This window comes from Ricinus communis, chromosome 1 (genome assembly GCF_019578655.1).
Source record: "Ricinus communis isolate WT05 ecotype wild-type chromosome 1, ASM1957865v1, whole genome shotgun sequence".
Taxonomy (NCBI): Eukaryota; Viridiplantae; Streptophyta; class Magnoliopsida; order Malpighiales; family Euphorbiaceae; genus Ricinus; species Ricinus communis.
Window position 1 is genome coordinate 744,339 of NC_063256.1, and position 17,285 is coordinate 761,623.

General features: G+C 34.3%; 3 protein-coding genes and 1 long non-coding RNA gene across 4 annotated transcripts; 1 reads left to right on the forward strand and 3 right to left on the reverse strand.

Moving 5' to 3' along the window:
* Nucleotides 1–197: 197 nt before the first annotated feature.
* LOC8265836 (probable plastid-lipid-associated protein 11, chloroplastic) lies at nucleotides 198–3,540 on the reverse strand. Its single transcript, XM_002511595.4, has 4 exons — nucleotides 2,889–3,540; nucleotides 2,709–2,774; nucleotides 2,343–2,482; nucleotides 198–536 (listed from the first exon to the last, which is right to left on the reverse strand). Exons 1-3 carry the CDS (start codon nucleotides 3,374–3,376, stop codon nucleotides 2,383–2,385), a joined length of 654 nt encoding a protein of 217 aa, XP_002511641.1. The 5' UTR covers nucleotides 3,377–3,540; the 3' UTR covers nucleotides 198–536; nucleotides 2,343–2,382.
* A 2,679-nt stretch (nucleotides 3,541–6,219) lies between these two features.
* On the reverse strand, nucleotides 6,220–7,131 carry LOC107262517. The gene is made up of 2 exons (XR_003081298.2): nucleotides 6,742–7,131; nucleotides 6,220–6,643 (listed from the first exon to the last, which is right to left on the reverse strand). It is a non-coding gene; the product is annotated as an uncharacterized LOC107262517 (long non-coding RNA).
* A 2,923-nt stretch (nucleotides 7,132–10,054) lies between these two features.
* On the forward strand, nucleotides 10,055–11,488 carry LOC8265837 (GATA transcription factor 4). The gene is made up of 2 exons (XM_002511596.4): nucleotides 10,055–10,728; nucleotides 10,845–11,488. The coding sequence occupies exons 1-2, from the start codon at nucleotides 10,519–10,521 to the stop codon at nucleotides 11,340–11,342; spliced, it is 708 nt and encodes a 235-aa protein (XP_002511642.1). The 5' UTR covers nucleotides 10,055–10,518; the 3' UTR covers nucleotides 11,343–11,488.
* A 994-nt stretch (nucleotides 11,489–12,482) lies between these two features.
* On the reverse strand, nucleotides 12,483–15,570 carry LOC8265838. Its single transcript, XM_002511597.4, has 9 exons — nucleotides 15,130–15,570; nucleotides 14,977–15,043; nucleotides 14,822–14,899; nucleotides 14,688–14,740; nucleotides 13,982–14,065; nucleotides 13,512–13,564; nucleotides 13,358–13,422; nucleotides 13,187–13,245; nucleotides 12,483–12,865 (listed from the first exon to the last, which is right to left on the reverse strand). Exons 1-9 carry the CDS (start codon nucleotides 15,382–15,384, stop codon nucleotides 12,776–12,778), a joined length of 804 nt encoding a protein of 267 aa, XP_002511643.1. The 5' UTR covers nucleotides 15,385–15,570; the 3' UTR covers nucleotides 12,483–12,775.
* Between the last annotated feature and the right edge of the window lie 1,715 nt (nucleotides 15,571–17,285).

Sequence of the window (17,285 nt, forward strand, 5' to 3'; positions counted from 1 at the left end):
GGTCCGGAGTATAATATGAACCTTCAGGCTTATTTACAGGAATGGGCATTCATGGTCTTACAACGGTGTATTGAATAATATCAGTACCAGGAATACAATAACCAAATCTCAAAAATGATATTACAGGGTAGAGAAAACTGCCAACGCAATACAAGTTGTTCCCAATGTTGTTGAGTTAGCTAACTACACGCACCATCTGAGAGAACGCTTCAATTGAGTAGACGGAAAAAAATATACAGAAGTGGATTATACAATATGAATACATTATATTGATAAAGGGCGGGAAGAAATTATGCAGAAGGATCATATTCATAGTAGTGGCACAATAAAATCTGTGCTACATAAAGGATTATACATACCTGTACAAGTAAGTACATTTATGTCAAATGATGCTTCACAAACAAATAACAAATTACCAAATCATAACGCTCACAGCTCACTCTGACCAATTATAAGGAGCACGTGAAACAATTAAGTAATCTCCACGAATATCCTTTGCAGTTCATAAATCATCATCTAGGTAAATAGATTTGAACCTGAAAATGGGCACTTCTAGTGGTTAGGCTATTGTACATAATTTGTATACAAAACATGCAATAAACTAGAGATAAACATTTGGTACAAAATTCAGAGAGTGACGAGCGAGAAATGTTTTTAATATGATAAGGAGAACCCCTATGGCTAATTAAATAAATGGAAAACAATATTCAATTATATGAAGCACTGGAAAAATAAGACAATGTTACAAGCATTGGACAAATAAGACAATGTTAATAAAGTGCAAGTTATATGATTGTGATTTCAGAAATTGTCAAGTCGATATGCAACTGATATAACATAACATCTGAAAACTAACTTGTTCAATTTGGGGTGAAAATTGTTAATGTTATATTTAGTTGAAATCCATTAAGGAATTGATTTCATTTGAAAAAGAGGCACGAGAGAGAAAGTAAAGTGAAAATGATAAAGTTGAAATTTTACCTATTTTGTTAGAATTTAATTTAGGTATAACTAATTTCACACAAATTTGATTATGTTGAATTCTAAATTAATTCACTTTATTCAAAACACATAAACTTTAGATATGCAAATAAATTCCACAAGTTTTATGAATTGCAACCAAACACAATATAAGAGTAGAAGAAGAAAATGAAAGAAAAAGATATTGGAAGACTGCTGCCCTGCATTGACCGTTGAACACAAAAGGCACAGAATCGATAATGATGAAAACAAAGAAAGTTCAAACACATTCCTAATCTCCCTTAAACCAAAGCATGCTAATATCATCAACTCATCTAAGTGGAAGGTTTAAGAATTTTGGTTATCTCTCTAATACGCAGGGGATCATTACATGTAACGAGCTTTCTTTTTGAAATTCAATCTGTGCAAATTCCACCATATTCCATACAGAATCCTACTTCACGGCTAAATAATGCTGAAACAATAAAGTGGATCATCAAGATGAACTATACAAGATGACAAGGAAAAAGGCAAGAGACGGGCCAGCTTGCCCCTTAGAAGTATGATTAGCTTACGTAAATTTAAGATATTATGCCCTTGTTATTCCATCAAACTTCATCATGTTGATGGAGTCACGATTGACAGCTAAATGACAGTTGAAATGCAGATTCTAACATTATTTTCTAACAGAAGTTAAAAGAAATGACAGGAAGCAGGGACAGAAAGCACAATAATAGAAGCAAATGACACAGTGCATGATCAGCTGACTTTGTTTTGGGTCCAGTAGTAACCCCATGGAGAGTGGATGGAAGGGGGTAACTTTGCCCCTTCATGGTAAAACAGAATAAAGAAAAGGAAAAAAAGAACATAAAATTCTGTAGAACGTCAGTTCCCACAGAAACCTATTGTTACACCACATTGTTCATTCATGTCAGGATGGAACATAATGGCAGATGATACTTCCAAGTCTCAAATAACGCTGTGTGATGCTTAGAGTCAAATAGCATCAAAATCCTCAGTTATCTAGACCATTAGGAAAACACTTAGTCAAGGTAAATAAGTGACCTCCTCTTCTAACAAAATTCACTTCACTCTCTTTGATCAGAAGTTAGGCGTGTTTTATCTTTTCTTGAATCTTCTAAAGCGTATAAGATTAATCATTGTCTTCATAGGATTCATCAGAGAAACACAGACCTAATAAGTAATTTTAAACAAATCACTGGGTTCTCAGTGGTTGGAACACTCTGAAATAGGCAAGATCAGAAAAAAAAAGAAATAAGATCAATGCAATTAGTTTGGACTGGATCTAACATCTTACTTGAGCAAAGGTAATGTCAATAAGAAATAAACCAGTTAGTAATTTCTGCTATAAATGGACTCACATTAGATTCCAAAATCATGACCAAATGTAGTAGAGCACCATCACTCTCTCCAAGCATACGGCGCACGGTCAACGACTAGATAATCTCCTCTGATATCCTTCGCTACTCGAATATCATCATCCACGTAAACAGACTCAAACCTACACAGTATAGTGAAAAGAAAAGAAACACTTAAACCACAGAAGAACTCAACACTAGCAAAAAGAATCCTTAATCTGTTCTTTTTATCTCTCAAATACAAATTAGACCAAAAATGGAAATCAACAGCTAGAATCCTATAAGTTTACTAAAATTCTTAATCTCATCATGCTAACAATATTATAACAAATAAATAAGAATTTGTTGCCGTTGAAAACATTGACGTACCAACCCTGTCCAAACGGAGGTAATGGAATCTCCCAACTTTTCCCTCTTAGAACAGCACTCGTAAATCTGAAAAGAAAAGAAAAGCAGACATAAAAATGACAAAAAATGATCCAATTATGATTGAAATGAGGTAAAGATTCCAAACGAGGTAAAAGAAAGAAAGAAAGAAAGAAGATATACCTGAAATTAACTCTCTGAGAAGAAGCAATCTCAATATTTGACCTAACAAAGAAAACTCCATCGGGTGGGAAAGTGATAACGTTATTGAGAGTCATATTCCCAACATCAATCACCTGCAAAACATCGCCAGCTTGACTACCAAAAAACGGTGCTTTCTCTATAATAAAGAGCTGCTCTTTCTCCGTAGTCCAAAGCAACCGCCACGTGGCAGAAAGTGAATTATCAGTAGTGACAGTATCTTTGCCTAGTTCAGCCATTGCATTGATGGCTTGGATAATTAAGGCTCGCTTTTCAGGGTCTTTCTGTGTTTTGAGGCCTCGATCTTGGTCTGAGATAAGAGTGAGAAGATGCTGTTTAGCTGATTGAGATTGTGTTGCAATAGAGGAGCAGGTGATTTTAGGCTTAGGAGTAGTGTGGAAGTAGTGGTTGAATTTGGGAGAGTTTTTCGGTTTCAATAGAACTGGTGGAAATAAGCATAGTGTAGCCATTGGTTTATGGCTTAGTTGCCTCGACAGCTATTTGGTTGGATAATTTGCTGTGCTTTTCAGAATTGAGACGCTCTCTGTGGCACCCGCTGAAGAATTTTGGGCACACCCGTGGTTTAATTAATGTGTTCTTTTACTTCACCTATTTGTGTGATTGTTGGCTCTAAATCTTAAATTGAATTGTATGGTTTGACTTTGTTGTTATCCATATATTTTTGTTATATCTAATTCGTGAGATGTAGTTGTAAAAATGATAAAACAAGTCCCCTAAGCAATTAACAGTTTAGACCTCTTTGAGGCTGCATGATTAAAAGAAAAAAAAAAATCATAAGCCAACTAGTATCCTGCACACTTATATGCTTTAATGAATGCCCACGACTTAATTATGTTCATTTCTCTTCACTTTGTCTTGTTGCAATACAAGCATGCATGAACATCAAACACTAGTGTGAAAACAGGTTGAAGGCTCGTGATCTCTATGAAATGCAAACTGGACAGAACATGCGAATCAGTGAAGAACAACTAAAGCATTCCCTTTTCCAGAATACTACACTTGTCTGTCTAGTTGCAGTTCTAATAGTCTTGTATCAATCAAATAATTGTGGAAGGAGTTATTGGAAATTAACAACAGCATGTTCCAACTGTCCCTGAGAGGACTTAAGCTTTTGGTGAAAACTAGAATGTTGCAGTGGACATCTCAAATTCCCATAGCGTTAAACCATGCGGCATTTGGATTGTTATAGCTCTAAATATCCCATAAACACCGAGGATATGGCACTCAGGGATTTGGAAACAACTGTCCTACCAGACTTAGCAATTAAACCCGCTGTGTACAAAAATATAGATAGCAGCAATCACACTCATGGAACAACAAGGAAGACATGTATTTAAGGTTCGTGAAAGCCAAATCTTAACTAGAGAAATCACAGTCATCAAATAAACAAACGTTGCTAAGGTTGGAAAAGTAAAGCCGTTTGTGGAGTGTCTAAAAACGATATAAGCAGGTAATATTTGGCTGAAAAAGAAATATATATATGTGTATAAAGATATCATATAAGGGTCCGACGTCGCAAAATGGGTAAATGTTAGGGTCATGTTTGAGCCATGTCCCGTTATACTAGGCTTAAATGGTTAATTATTCTCTCCATAAGAAAGCACTGCATTTCAGTTGCATAAAGAAGGGTGTGAAGTTAGACCGCATTTTTGCATGTTTACTTTGCACAGTACGGTTTTACTGTTTCAATGGCCTGTATTATCACTTTCACTTGTCTGACTGATCATTATATGCTTAGGTATCCTTAATTCTTAGAGGAGCAATGAGTATATGCTGGATACAGGTCTGCATTTTTTTCTATTAAATTTTATGATGCTTTATTTATTGTTAAAATAACGTCCCTTCAATCTGATACGGTAATTGCTTATGTATGTTACATTTTAAAATCCAACATTGTTCGAAAACTTTAATTCGACTATGCTGCCTTATTGGAGCTGTATGCCATAGCTTATTCCTTTTATATGCAAGAAATATGATTGTTTTATATGTTAAGAGAATATTAAATATGACAACAAATGCAGGACTTGATTTTTCTGGGTTTTCATTTCGATTTTGAATTCTCAATATGAAAGTTCTGCTGTTGAACATGTCATCAGTACAGGGATTGCTTTTAGGCTCTTGGTTCACTTAAGCCAGAGTGCTTAAAACAATTATGTTAGAAGTATTTTACTGGTTGAAACAGGGAGTAATATGCCTGTACCCACCACAAACCATTCTTACGCCCTCGTGAATCACAAATGCTTGAACTACGAGGCCATTCCAGTTGAGTGGCCTTCCGTGAATGATCTGAATTCCATCGGGTTAAAAAGAATTACCACAACTTCTTAGCTGTCCCTTTAGTTTTGTTTGGGGTCGGGTGGGTGAAAGCTTGTCAGGTGATGTTTGTTCTGAACTTTTGATGGATAAAGAGCAGAGCAAGTACGCTAATGCAAAGACGTTCTTTGTTTTGTTTATTAATCATTCGTGTGCATAACAGGTAGTAGCAGGTGGAGGGGCAATTGAAGCTGTGAGTCGCCGTTATCTGTGTATTTGGAGTATCTTGCTACAGATCTTGAGAGCAGTTGGCTATTGCAGAGTTTGCTGAATCTTTGCTAAGCATACCATAGCCAAAGGTTTAGCATAAGATATGGTTGCACAAATATGAGAATTTTCTTTCCCTTCATCATATGAAGCTCATAGTAACGACAAGCATCTGGCGCGGCTACTTGCTGTCAGTGCTTCCAAGGATGCCACAGAGTTTGTCGTAAAACTGCACAAAACAAAAGTTGATAAGGAACATTTATCCAGGTATTATGGTTCATATTTGTGCCATGAAGCAGTCTCTGAATGCTGGTTATTTTCTTGCCGATTTGCCACGGAAGCAGCCATAATAATTCTCCGGATTGATGACATGTTCAAGGTAATCAAAGAATGAAAGTCAAAATGGTCAGGAATAGGATTAGTCTGAGACACCTTATATTTTCTTTCCTGTCTTTATCTCTGGATGGGGATATGTGTTCTGTATTCCTTATGGCGTTGAAGATTCGGTTTTCGGGTTGGATTTTTGTTGCCCTCTTACTATAAACACCTCTACAGCAAACACAAGTATATAATTCCTTTTCTTGTGCTTATTGAATATGGTCGAAGGAATTTGTAACTTTGTGCTAAGCTGAAGCACTACTAACCCGCTTAGTGACAAGTAGCAAGAAGCTAGTGGGCTCCTGCCATTTTTGTCGATTTTATTTTCTGTGGTTTCGTTCTGGGATTGGCGGATTGAGTTTAATCAGGTGATAATTATGGCTCAATGTTAATCACATAAGCAGTATATATTTTCTCCTTGCAACTTCTTGAGCAGAAAATGATGCAACGGGCTCAGTAAGAATTTTATTTTGATACAGAAGAAGGTAAAGCTGTAACTAGAAGCAAATATATATAAATTCGTGGGGTTGATCGAAAGGCCTGGACTTTTACGTAGGTGAAGGTTTTGGTCTGTCATTTAATTTCCTTTACAATTTGAAATTACTATGGCTTCATCCACCCATAAATCTATCTATCAGTTCTTTTGAGAATTCATGCTACTGGAAATCTCAATCCATGATATTGATGGAGGAGTGCCTTCTGAAGAACCTTCCTTTTGAAACTGGTTTTGCATCCTTATTCCACCGCCATTTGATGAATCGTGCGGTTACATCCATGTCCATTGAAATTTGTCTCTTCAACCGGAGAGGATGTGTAATCTGTGATACTTCTCATTAGGAATTCTTGCTTTCTTAAAGAATACATGTTAATTTGTTAGGAAAAAGAGTTAAAAAATTGTAGAGGCATGTGACCTTACATATGAATTCATGTGCTTTGCCTTTGCCTAGCTAATTATAATAAGGATTCACGTGACCTCCTTCCTCTCCTTCATCAGCTACAAATTCTTAAACCCCAAAATCAATCAATAAACATGATATTGCAAGATTCTCGGAAAGTGTTATGGCTACAGTGGCCGTTATTTATTAACACTGACGAAAACAAAAGAGCTCCATCGGTTGAATCTACCGTGATCTTAATTTTAAGAAAGCAAATAGGACAGTGTCATCTTCCCTGCACTAACTAAAAACATTATAATTTACTCTAAAATCATAAAATGTTATATTCATTCAATTATAAATAAAGAAAGGAACTTAAAATTTGAATTTATATTAATATTTAGACTAAATTACGAATGCTGAAAGGGAATAAATATTTGTATATCTGTTATTTGTTTCTTGATTATGGCATATTACTATAATGGTTTAAACACAAAAACATGAAAGAAAGCAAACCTTTGATTTAGCAACACCGTATGACACGAGAGCAATAGAGTTTGTGACATCCACCGCCACTTTCTTACTTGTTATATATGTTGAAGCATTATGCAGATAGTCGGCATTGATGTCGTTGTATATGAGAATGAGATTACGGAGGACAACAACGTATATATGCTCAATATATTTTATATTTAGTTTTATTTTAATTTAATAAAATAAATTTTATTAGTTAAAATGGAATTAAGTGTAGAATATAACAATTATTATGTGCTTATTCGTGGTCCTCTCACAAATTGGGCTGAATTGCTCTAAAACCATTTATATTTTATCACGAATCACTTTTTTTTTTTTTGTTTCTTTTGTAGCCATAGTTGCTTTATTCGATTGAAATCAGCAATCTAGTGTTTAAATATCTGTGCAATTACATATGCCATTCCTGTCATCCAATTTTCATGTAAGTTGGTCCCACGGTCCATATTCACCGACATTACCCATTAAATAGGGTGCACGTGAATTGAAATTCTTCTATCATCGTTATTATTTTATTTATTCTTGCAGAAGATGTTAAACTCAGTTACGAGTAGATTAGCGTGAAGAGAGAGGTTTGTAAAACAATGAAGTTATGAATTGGGTAAATGGAAGGTGCACAGTTTTGGGAGTTAATCGCTTAATAACAATGATTTAGAAGCACATGATCCTTCACGTGCGATGCCTTAGCTTTGGGATCATCTCACACCTTGTCACCTCACGTGGTTCAAGGTATCTCCCACCAATGCCAAAAACCTTCGTACGTAATTGCATCCATTTTCTTATTATGATACCCTCGAGAAAATCTTATTTAAAAATATTACTAATTCTTAAACACTCCGACCCCCCCCCCCAAAAAAAAAAGGAGTCCAATAGCCATTATGATATGGAATTGTCAATGGGGACAAATTATTAGAAAAATGATAACTAAGTATCAAATTAATCCCTACCAAAACTTACACACAAAAGCAAGGAATTAGAAATTAAAATGAGGCTAATAGGAATGCATCATAATATTATTGAAGAAAAGGACACCCAAATGTACTCTTTTCTTCTTTTCGCCTTTTTCACTTTATTGGACTTTAGGGATAAATAAAGAAAAACGCACCGTACGATCGGTACCGCCCGATTCACTCACCGACTTCACCTATGCTTCCCTTTTCACTTACAAAAATGACAGCTGGATCCAGTTATAAGTAAGAGTGAATTATAAATCTTTTATTTCAGCAGACGTAACGGAGCCCTTTCTTTCCTTCTTTCTACTTTTTGTGTGTCTGCCGTTACGAGATACGGTTCCCACTTGCCCTTTCAACCGCCACGTGCCTCTCTCTCTCTTTTTTTTTTTTGTTTTTGGTCTCATCTGGTTATTTTTCTTTTCTTTTCTTTTTTTAATGATTCAAGTCAACTAGTAAGCAAAGACAAATTTCTTAGTATGGCCATGGCCCTTTTTTTTAATTTTTTAAACTTGTTTAAATGTTGGTTTTTTATTTATTTTGTAGGTCTTCATTTCAATAATAGAGCGTTGAAGACAATATCTGACTTGAAAGTTATAAATACATTAACTGGTAAAACTGTAAATTAATTTTGTATAATTAGCCTAGCTAGTAAATTGTTTTTGCCGACACATGAAATGGAATAACCCCTAGCCGGTCCATTATGAGTAATACTAATTGAATAAAGTACACAAGTGGGTAGGTTAGCATGAAGCATAGAGAGGATCAGTGAAGTGAACGCAGGTCAAAGCAATATGCCATTAATAGTTAGAGAGGCAAATAAAATTTTTCAAGTGGATGGGTGCATCATGCATGAGTTTAGTTCCTTTTTAAATACGTTTTTGCTTTGTGTTTTTTTTTTTCTCTCATTTTATGCTTAGATTCTGATTTTTGTTTTCCACAATTCTCTGCGACTTTTATTTTCCTCTTTTTTTTTTTTCTTTTAAGCAGTAATTAAGTGTTCATTAGTAATTGAGTAATACAACTGAATGCTGGACTCAGTATACATATATTAAACCTCTCATATCTGGAAGAAGATGATCCAGAAATCATCTCATGGGTGCATGCAAACTTCTTTTTTTCTTATGAAGATGTTGATAATCAAAATGTGAGAAGTAAGATATGCAAATTCTAGTACTTTTTTCGTTTATATATATATATATATATATAGAATATCTTTTGATGCACCAAAAAAATAAAAAGAATTTTTCTTGGGTGTACAAGTTTCTTTACCCCAGGTCAATCCTTTTGCATAAAAAATATCCAATGAATCTACGATTTAAAGCAAAAGATAATGATGCCTGATGAAAATCGAGCTTGTCTTTCTCATACAGCAACCGTGCTGTATAAATTACCCTCGTTTTCAGTGCTTATTAAGATATGCTATATTTCTTAATTTCTATGTTAATCCATTGACAGCAACAAATCAGCTCATAACTTGGCTTCTTGACTTGAGAAAGGGGAACCGCCACACTCTAACTAACTATTTCATATATAATTTGATATTTAAACCCAAAGGGTCTTTAATTTATTCACAACAACAGAAAAACCTAAAGAGTGTTTTTATGATGACCCTAAGGTGTTGATATTCCCATATAATTGAAGCAAGAAATCACGTCACTACAATTTCAAATATATATATCTCTACTATAATTGAGAGATTTGATCCACATATTATGTATTTTATCAAGTTTCAACTTCAAATTTGCCTATTAAAGAAAAGTAATTAAAAGGCTGGATATATATATATATATATATATATATATATATATATAGAGAGAGAGAGAGAGAGAGAGGAAGAACCTTTGAGTAATTCAAAAATGGTTCCATTAGTCACAAAATGCATGTATATCGCTGAGGTAGAAAAGGCCAGTGAGGCATGGATGCAAAAGAACCCATACTAGTACAGAAGTAGAGCATGTGGAGCCATGTACCCATGATTGCATGAACAACTCCATGCAACTTGACCGTTCCAATCCATCATCAACTCTTCTTTTTCTTTTTTCTTTTTTATATATATACATTTGTTTAAGAAAATGTACGTTTCCTTTTGCTCGCTTATCTCTTTGAGAGAGTAAAAAAGAGTTAAGCTAAGCTACTAGCTTTCAGTCACTGCCCTGCCCAACTCAGCCCACAGAGACAGTCGCTCCCTGCACGTTCCTCTGCTCCCCCTCCCCTCCCATCCATAATATATCCATCTTCCCCATCGCTCTTCTTTTCTCATCTTTTTCTTTCTTCTTCTTACTTCTAAATATTAGAGTGTTTAAACACACTGAAGATAAATAAAAACAATTAAAAATGGACATTTACGGTATTCCGACTCCAGACTACTTCCGCATTGACGATCTTCTTGATTTGTCCAACGATGATCTCTTCTCCTCCGCCTCCACTTGCACCTCCTCCTCCATTGCCGCCGATATTCACCAGCCTCTCAATCCTTCCATTCACAATTCCGCTCCTTTTAACCCCGCTCTCTCCACTGACTTCACCGATCACCTTTCTGTCCCTGTATGTATGCCCTTATTATTAACCCTAATTCTTTATTTAGTTACATCAGTTTTTTTTCCTTTTTTTTTTTAAATCACTTTTGCTCAAACTCTTTTCTTATTCTTTTATTTTTGTAGAGTGATGATGTAGCTGAGCTGGAGTGGCTATCGCAATTTGTAGATGACTCATTCATCGAGTTTCCACCAAACTTACTCACCGGCACCATCAACGTCCGATCCGACACTTCATTTTCCGGCAAAGCAGCTCGTAGAAAACGCTCAAAAGCCGCCACAACAACTGCTACTACAGCCTGGACTTCCTCTCCAGAAATCGGCCAATCAAAATCGAAGAAAGAAACAAATAACAGATCATTGTCACCGACGACTGAAGGGGGAATTAGGAGGTGCACTCACTGTGCTTCAGAGAAGACTCCACAGTGGCGTACTGGTCCACTCGGCCCCAAAACGCTGTGTAATGCATGTGGAGTAAGATATAAATCGGGTCGGCTGGTGCCTGAATATAGACCCGCAGCCAGCCCGACTTTTGTGCTGACTCAGCACTCAAATTCTCACCGTAAGGTTTTGGAGCTCCGGAGGCAGAAGGAGATGTTGAGGCAACAGCTGGAAGAGCCATGATCACCCTGGCCAGCATGATTTTGACGAGGCGCAAATCTGAATGTTTGATCATGAACATTATCAGTAGTTTTTCACTTCGGATACTAAGTTACTTTGGATAATGTTATCGATTAACAGTTTTAATTCCATTAGTTTTCTTTGCTTAATTTTTTTCTAATTAAGGAAAAAAAAAAGAAAGAAAATACTTGTTTCTACTGATTTAAATTTTCGGTTCCATTTGATTTTAAAATTTCATTCAACTACCTTTTCAATATCTATTTTCTAACACCTGTTTAAGAAAATTTTTCAAAGCATAATAATGCATGAATGTGCGTGTGAGAGATGTGTGAGGGTTAGCTTGTGAGATCAGAAAGGAACTTTCCACGTGATGCACAGGCGATAATATTCTTTCTTTATGACAAAAAAAAAGAAGGAAAAAGGGATGGGATTGGGATAGACCTTCTTCTGGTCACATGGGAACTGAAAGCGGGAGGAGGAGGCCATTGGTGTCTTCTGTGAGGAAATTAATGGAACAGCATTTAGATTGGAGGATGGAAGAATAAATTACTTCACAGTTCAGTCACAAACATACGATTAGTGTGCTGATCAATATTCACGCAGTCCAATTTTCTATGCTCATCAGAAGCTTTGTGATTTTGAGATTCGGACCAATTGAGGAGTACATAAGTAAATCCCTCTGCGTACTTGCAATTTTATCTGGGCCTAGATGCACTTCCAAGGATGATAACCTGAATGATTCGGTGATGATGATTATAACCCAGAAATCAGGCACATGCTTTGATGTTAAAAATCCATTCTCATTTTTCTCCTTTTTGGAAATGGCCAAAAAGTGATGATTGTTGCTCCATCTACTTGTTCATAACACATTAGTAGACATGCCCAACCAAAATGGAAATGGGCTCAAATTAAGGACCCGCTTCTCACTTCATTCCATGTGATAATTGTTTCCTACTGTCCTTGAACGGCCCATGTTCTTCAGGACTGATAGGTCGTTGGTACTCCAACCTAGTGAGAAATCTAGTGTGAAATTGCCACCATCCCTAGCTGATGATGGAATCTAACTACGGATTATACCACCTTCGTCATTAACTTTATACACATTTTAGGCAAATACTCCGTCAATAAATCAAGACTCTGAGATACCACAGGAATATCTGCTTAGCGAGTTAGCATTATCTGATATAAGCAGTTCCACTGTTAAAAATATCAATGTGAGCGTTTCGTAACCACAATTATTCACTAAATGTATAATCGAATAATTCTTCGCTGGTGAACAAGTATAATCTAATAGTGCACTTGCGTTTGCTTCTGACAGAACACAAAACCAAAACTTGGAACTCTGAGAAAAGAAGCCATCTTTACATGTTAGATTTGCACTGTTATTTGAAATCTCCAGCACCCATGGAACAAGTGGGCATAAGCACATTGCCTTCTCAGACTGAGATGCCATAGTTACTAATTTTTGTAACCTCCTTAGTCAAGGCATTCCTTTCTCGCTTTGCCTCAGTAGCAAGGCTGGAAACCTGCCAGTCAAATCATCCCAGATAAGCAAATTTACCAATAATTAATTGAAAATATCATATATCACACATGTTTGTAAAATGCCACGTGTATAAAACATAGTTATAAAATAGTAGAGTGATTATATTCAAAGATTAATGCTCTCTCCATCACAATCTACCCCAATCATTTCCTTCAGAGCAATAAAGCATAAAGGTTGCTGCCTTCTAGGCAAACTCTAGTTTTCTTCGACCACAAGAGAACATAGCTTTGTGCCCTCTCACAGTTATGGCATTGACTACATGTTCCCAATTCACTGATCCAAACGTATGCCATTGACTTACTTGAGACCGGAATCTGGATGCTTCTCGGCTTGGCAGTTCCCGAATGATATCCTTCAAGCCTGACAAAGTAGAGGAACAGTTTGAGTAAACACTATCATTGTGCTTCATATATAAGACCAGCGGCCCAGCCTCCTTAAAGTGAACAACAAAGGAGATACAGCAGTTGCATACCTGCTGCTTGTCTTTCAATCTTATAAGTTGAGGTAATAACACCACAAATCTGCTTTCCTGCTTGCCTGTATCAGAGAGAAACTAGTTTGAACAGGAATCAACAAACTGTAAGAAGAAGTAAATATTGCATAATCCCTCCTCTGAAATCACAAACCTGAGTTTTGTTCTTCCGCGGATCAACTCCCCTTCAGCTGAAGATGCCCTCTTCTGAAAAATAATTATCATACAAGATGGTTTGCATCAGAAGGAATGCTTGATATAGAATTATAGTCATGTAAGAGATGCTCATGCAAAACTTTAGGCTTCATGTACTGACAAAAGTATGATGCCAAGCTGAGTTATACAGTAAGCTTAAAGGCACTGGATTTGAAGTTCCTAATTGCATGAATACTTGCTTCTATTGCTTAGCCTTTAGCCAAGGTGAAATTCATCCGTTTCCTTTGCTTTCAAGAAGCAGGTGTCTGGGAAGGAGTTTTTACACACTGATAATCCTAATCTACCAAGAAAAGAAAATAAAGCTCAAGAGAAATCAACTTTTTGACTCTACGGAGCAAACACACTTAAAAATAAGAAAGCATTTGGACATAGCCTAAGCATCCCTAAATTGTCAACTAACAAAGATACCTCTAACTTCTCGCTTTCAGCCCTCAGGAGGCTGATTGACTGCTGCAATTCCTTTACTTTAGCATCTGCTTTGGAAAGTAAGGCCTGCAAACAGAAAGAGAATCTAAAGTTCAAAACATTAAAAACCTAACTTAGTATTTAGCATGACAAGTATGCAAATATGCATACAATGATGCCCGCGGCAACTGTGAATTGAAAGATATCTATAAGTACATTCCATAGCCTCATTTTGTCTCCTATGACTGTGAATGGGCTCTCACCATAAAGCAACTGATAATGTCAGTCCTCAAATATGATCCACTTTCAATTGTACATAGCCAATTTAGATTAACAGTTAGATATGGAACTTGGAAGAGTTTTTCTTTAGTTGCTGGTCAAGGATATAAATATAACCTAGGATATGATCAGTGAATTTCATTTTACCCGTTTCTTTTCTCCAGCTTCTAGTTTGAACATCAATGTATAACAAAGTACTTGATATTGTAATTTGAGAAGATTAATGGACATATATGAGACACATACTGTGACCAACATTTAAGAAGCTAATAGTATTATTTAAACACCCATAGGGTTTTCTCCTTGTACCATAAAACAAAGCTATCCACTTTGGCGAACTACATTTAGTGGCAGTGCCAACTAATAGCCACACGTTATTGTGTACTTGTGCTCGTTGTCGACTAATTACCAGAAAGAAAATTTAGCTCACCTCTTCACTGACAAATAAACGCAAGGTATTGTAGTACAAAAAGCGTCTCGGCCCTGCAAATTTTAATATTAAATGCATAAGAGCCTAAGGTTACATACAATTAGTTGACTAAAAAAATACAAATTACTTCATACTTTTAAATAGCACGAATCCTAAGCCAACAGCAACACCGCCTGTGATCAGTGGATGCGAAGCTGCAACGTTAACACCGTCTGCAGTATACGAAAGTCAATTAGCAATTAAAAAAATAAAGCAAAAGAATCACATTATAATGCTAAGTTATATATACCTTTCACCTTTCCGAATAAGGTATCCTCATAAGCACCGAGCTCAGACTTCACATCTTGCAAAGAATCCTACGTGTAAAAGACAATCGGAATTTATATGTATATATAATGTATATGACATGGATATAACTAACTTAGAATTTTAATGAGCTTACCATTGTTTGATTGAAGTGAGCAGAAGAAGTGGAACGAATTTCAGAGAAGCGAGATCTAAGGGCTTTAGTGGCGTCATCGACCGCCTCTTCTATTGTCTTCTGGTAAGTAAGAGCTTGTTGAATTGCGTAATCGATCCACGGAGTGACTTCTTCTAGGGTTTTGTATTTAATCATCTCAGCCTCAGGGAAATGGCTAGGTGCCGGTGGGCTTGGCTTCTCCTCTGATGGCGATGATTCTTCTGCAATTGTCGTCATTTGACTGTGATGTGATTGGTAAGTTTGATCAACGAGCTTTGATACAAATTTCGCCTCTTTGCACTTGGCTCTGGTTTTGGATTTTTCTTTTTCTTTTTTTTTTCTTTTTTTGGAGGAGGAGGGAGTGTGTGGAACGAACGGCCTTCAATCGGGCCAGCGATGACCCCACATCCGAATGTAATTTATTTTTAATCAAACTTTAATTCTTGAATTTTTTTTAGAATTTCATTGTTAACTAAATATATTCCCGCTCCTTTGATCAATTCATTTTAATAAAATAAAAAATTCTAAATTCTAAATTACATTCGCTCTTTAATTTTATTTTTAACTCAACAATATAAAATAATTTTATAACTAAATCTTAAATTTTAAAATAAAAATATAATTTATAATGAGTTAAAATATATATATATATTCATATATAAAATATTTTCTATATTAATATATAACACTTTATTCATATATATTATAAGCGACTTCGTATTATAAAATGAGTTTTCGTTTTAATAATAAAATATATAATATAATTTTAAAATATCAAATAAAAATAATATACAATACAAATTTTTCTAGTAATTATTAATTCTATTAATTTAAATATAATTAATAAATATTCGTTAACTAAAATAATTTTAATTAGTTAATATTTTTAAATATTTTAAATGATAAATATATAAAATTTATGTACATATTATGTAAGTATTAATATAAATAATTATATCTCAAATAATTTAATTTAAATAATATAGTAATTATTATTATTTTAGATTATACTCTTTGATTTGGTAAAAAATATAATAAATTTTATCTTTTTAATTTGAATATAAATAAAATTTTAGAATGAATGTAGTATGTGTATATATATATATATATATATATTTATTGAGAAGAATATAAAGAAAAAAATTTATTTATTTATTAAAAAAATTTAAATAAGAAGTTATATGTAGTTAGCAATATAAGTATTTTTATTATTGGAGTACTTAGTAATAAAATAAATTTATATAAATTTAAAAACGGTAGTTATTAATTGATGATTAATAAAATTTATTTAATTTATTTATTTAAATATTTATAGTAATAAACTAAATTCATCAAAATACAAAAAAAAATATAGAAAATTTAAGTTGAAAATATAGTAAGAAAAAAAAGAGATTTTTATGAGTATTAACAAAAATACATATAAAAAAATTATTCATCTTTCTATAAGAGAAAATATTTCAAATGAGTTATATAATCAACAACATAAATATGTTTTCATCATTATTAGAATTTTTAATAATAAAATAAATTAAAATAGACCATTAAAATGATTATATTAAATAAAAGTTAGTGAAGAGTTACATAATTTTTTATTTAAATATTATTTGTAATAGATTAATTCGTCAAAACACAAGAAAATTTTATAAAAATTATCAAGAAATGAGAAAAAAGCAAGTTGAAAATATTGCTTATATATATAGGTCTTTAGTTACCAATAAATTCTCATATTGTATAGTTCCAATAAAATAGTTTAAAATAGGCACATTTGAACATTTTGCTTTGATATGTTTTTGTATCGTATGAAATCAAGAGCGTAAACTATTTTTTTTATATATCTAATGAACCTATAAGCACTGGCTTTTTATAAAGTCCTACTAAAGGATTGTCCTTGTGCATAATTATAATTTTATCACGAAGAGCAAACATTATTTACATAAAAGAAAGCACCCATCACTAAAAGTGAATATGTATTTAACAACCACAGCAATACAAACCACCAATTCCGCCACAACTGCTCAAAAGCTTTATGCAATATCTGCAGCCTTTTCAAGTTAATAAAATGCAGGATTGTCCATCAAACAATGAACTTAAAAAGAAAGAAGCCAAACCCATTAAAAATAAAAAAAACTTCTTACGAA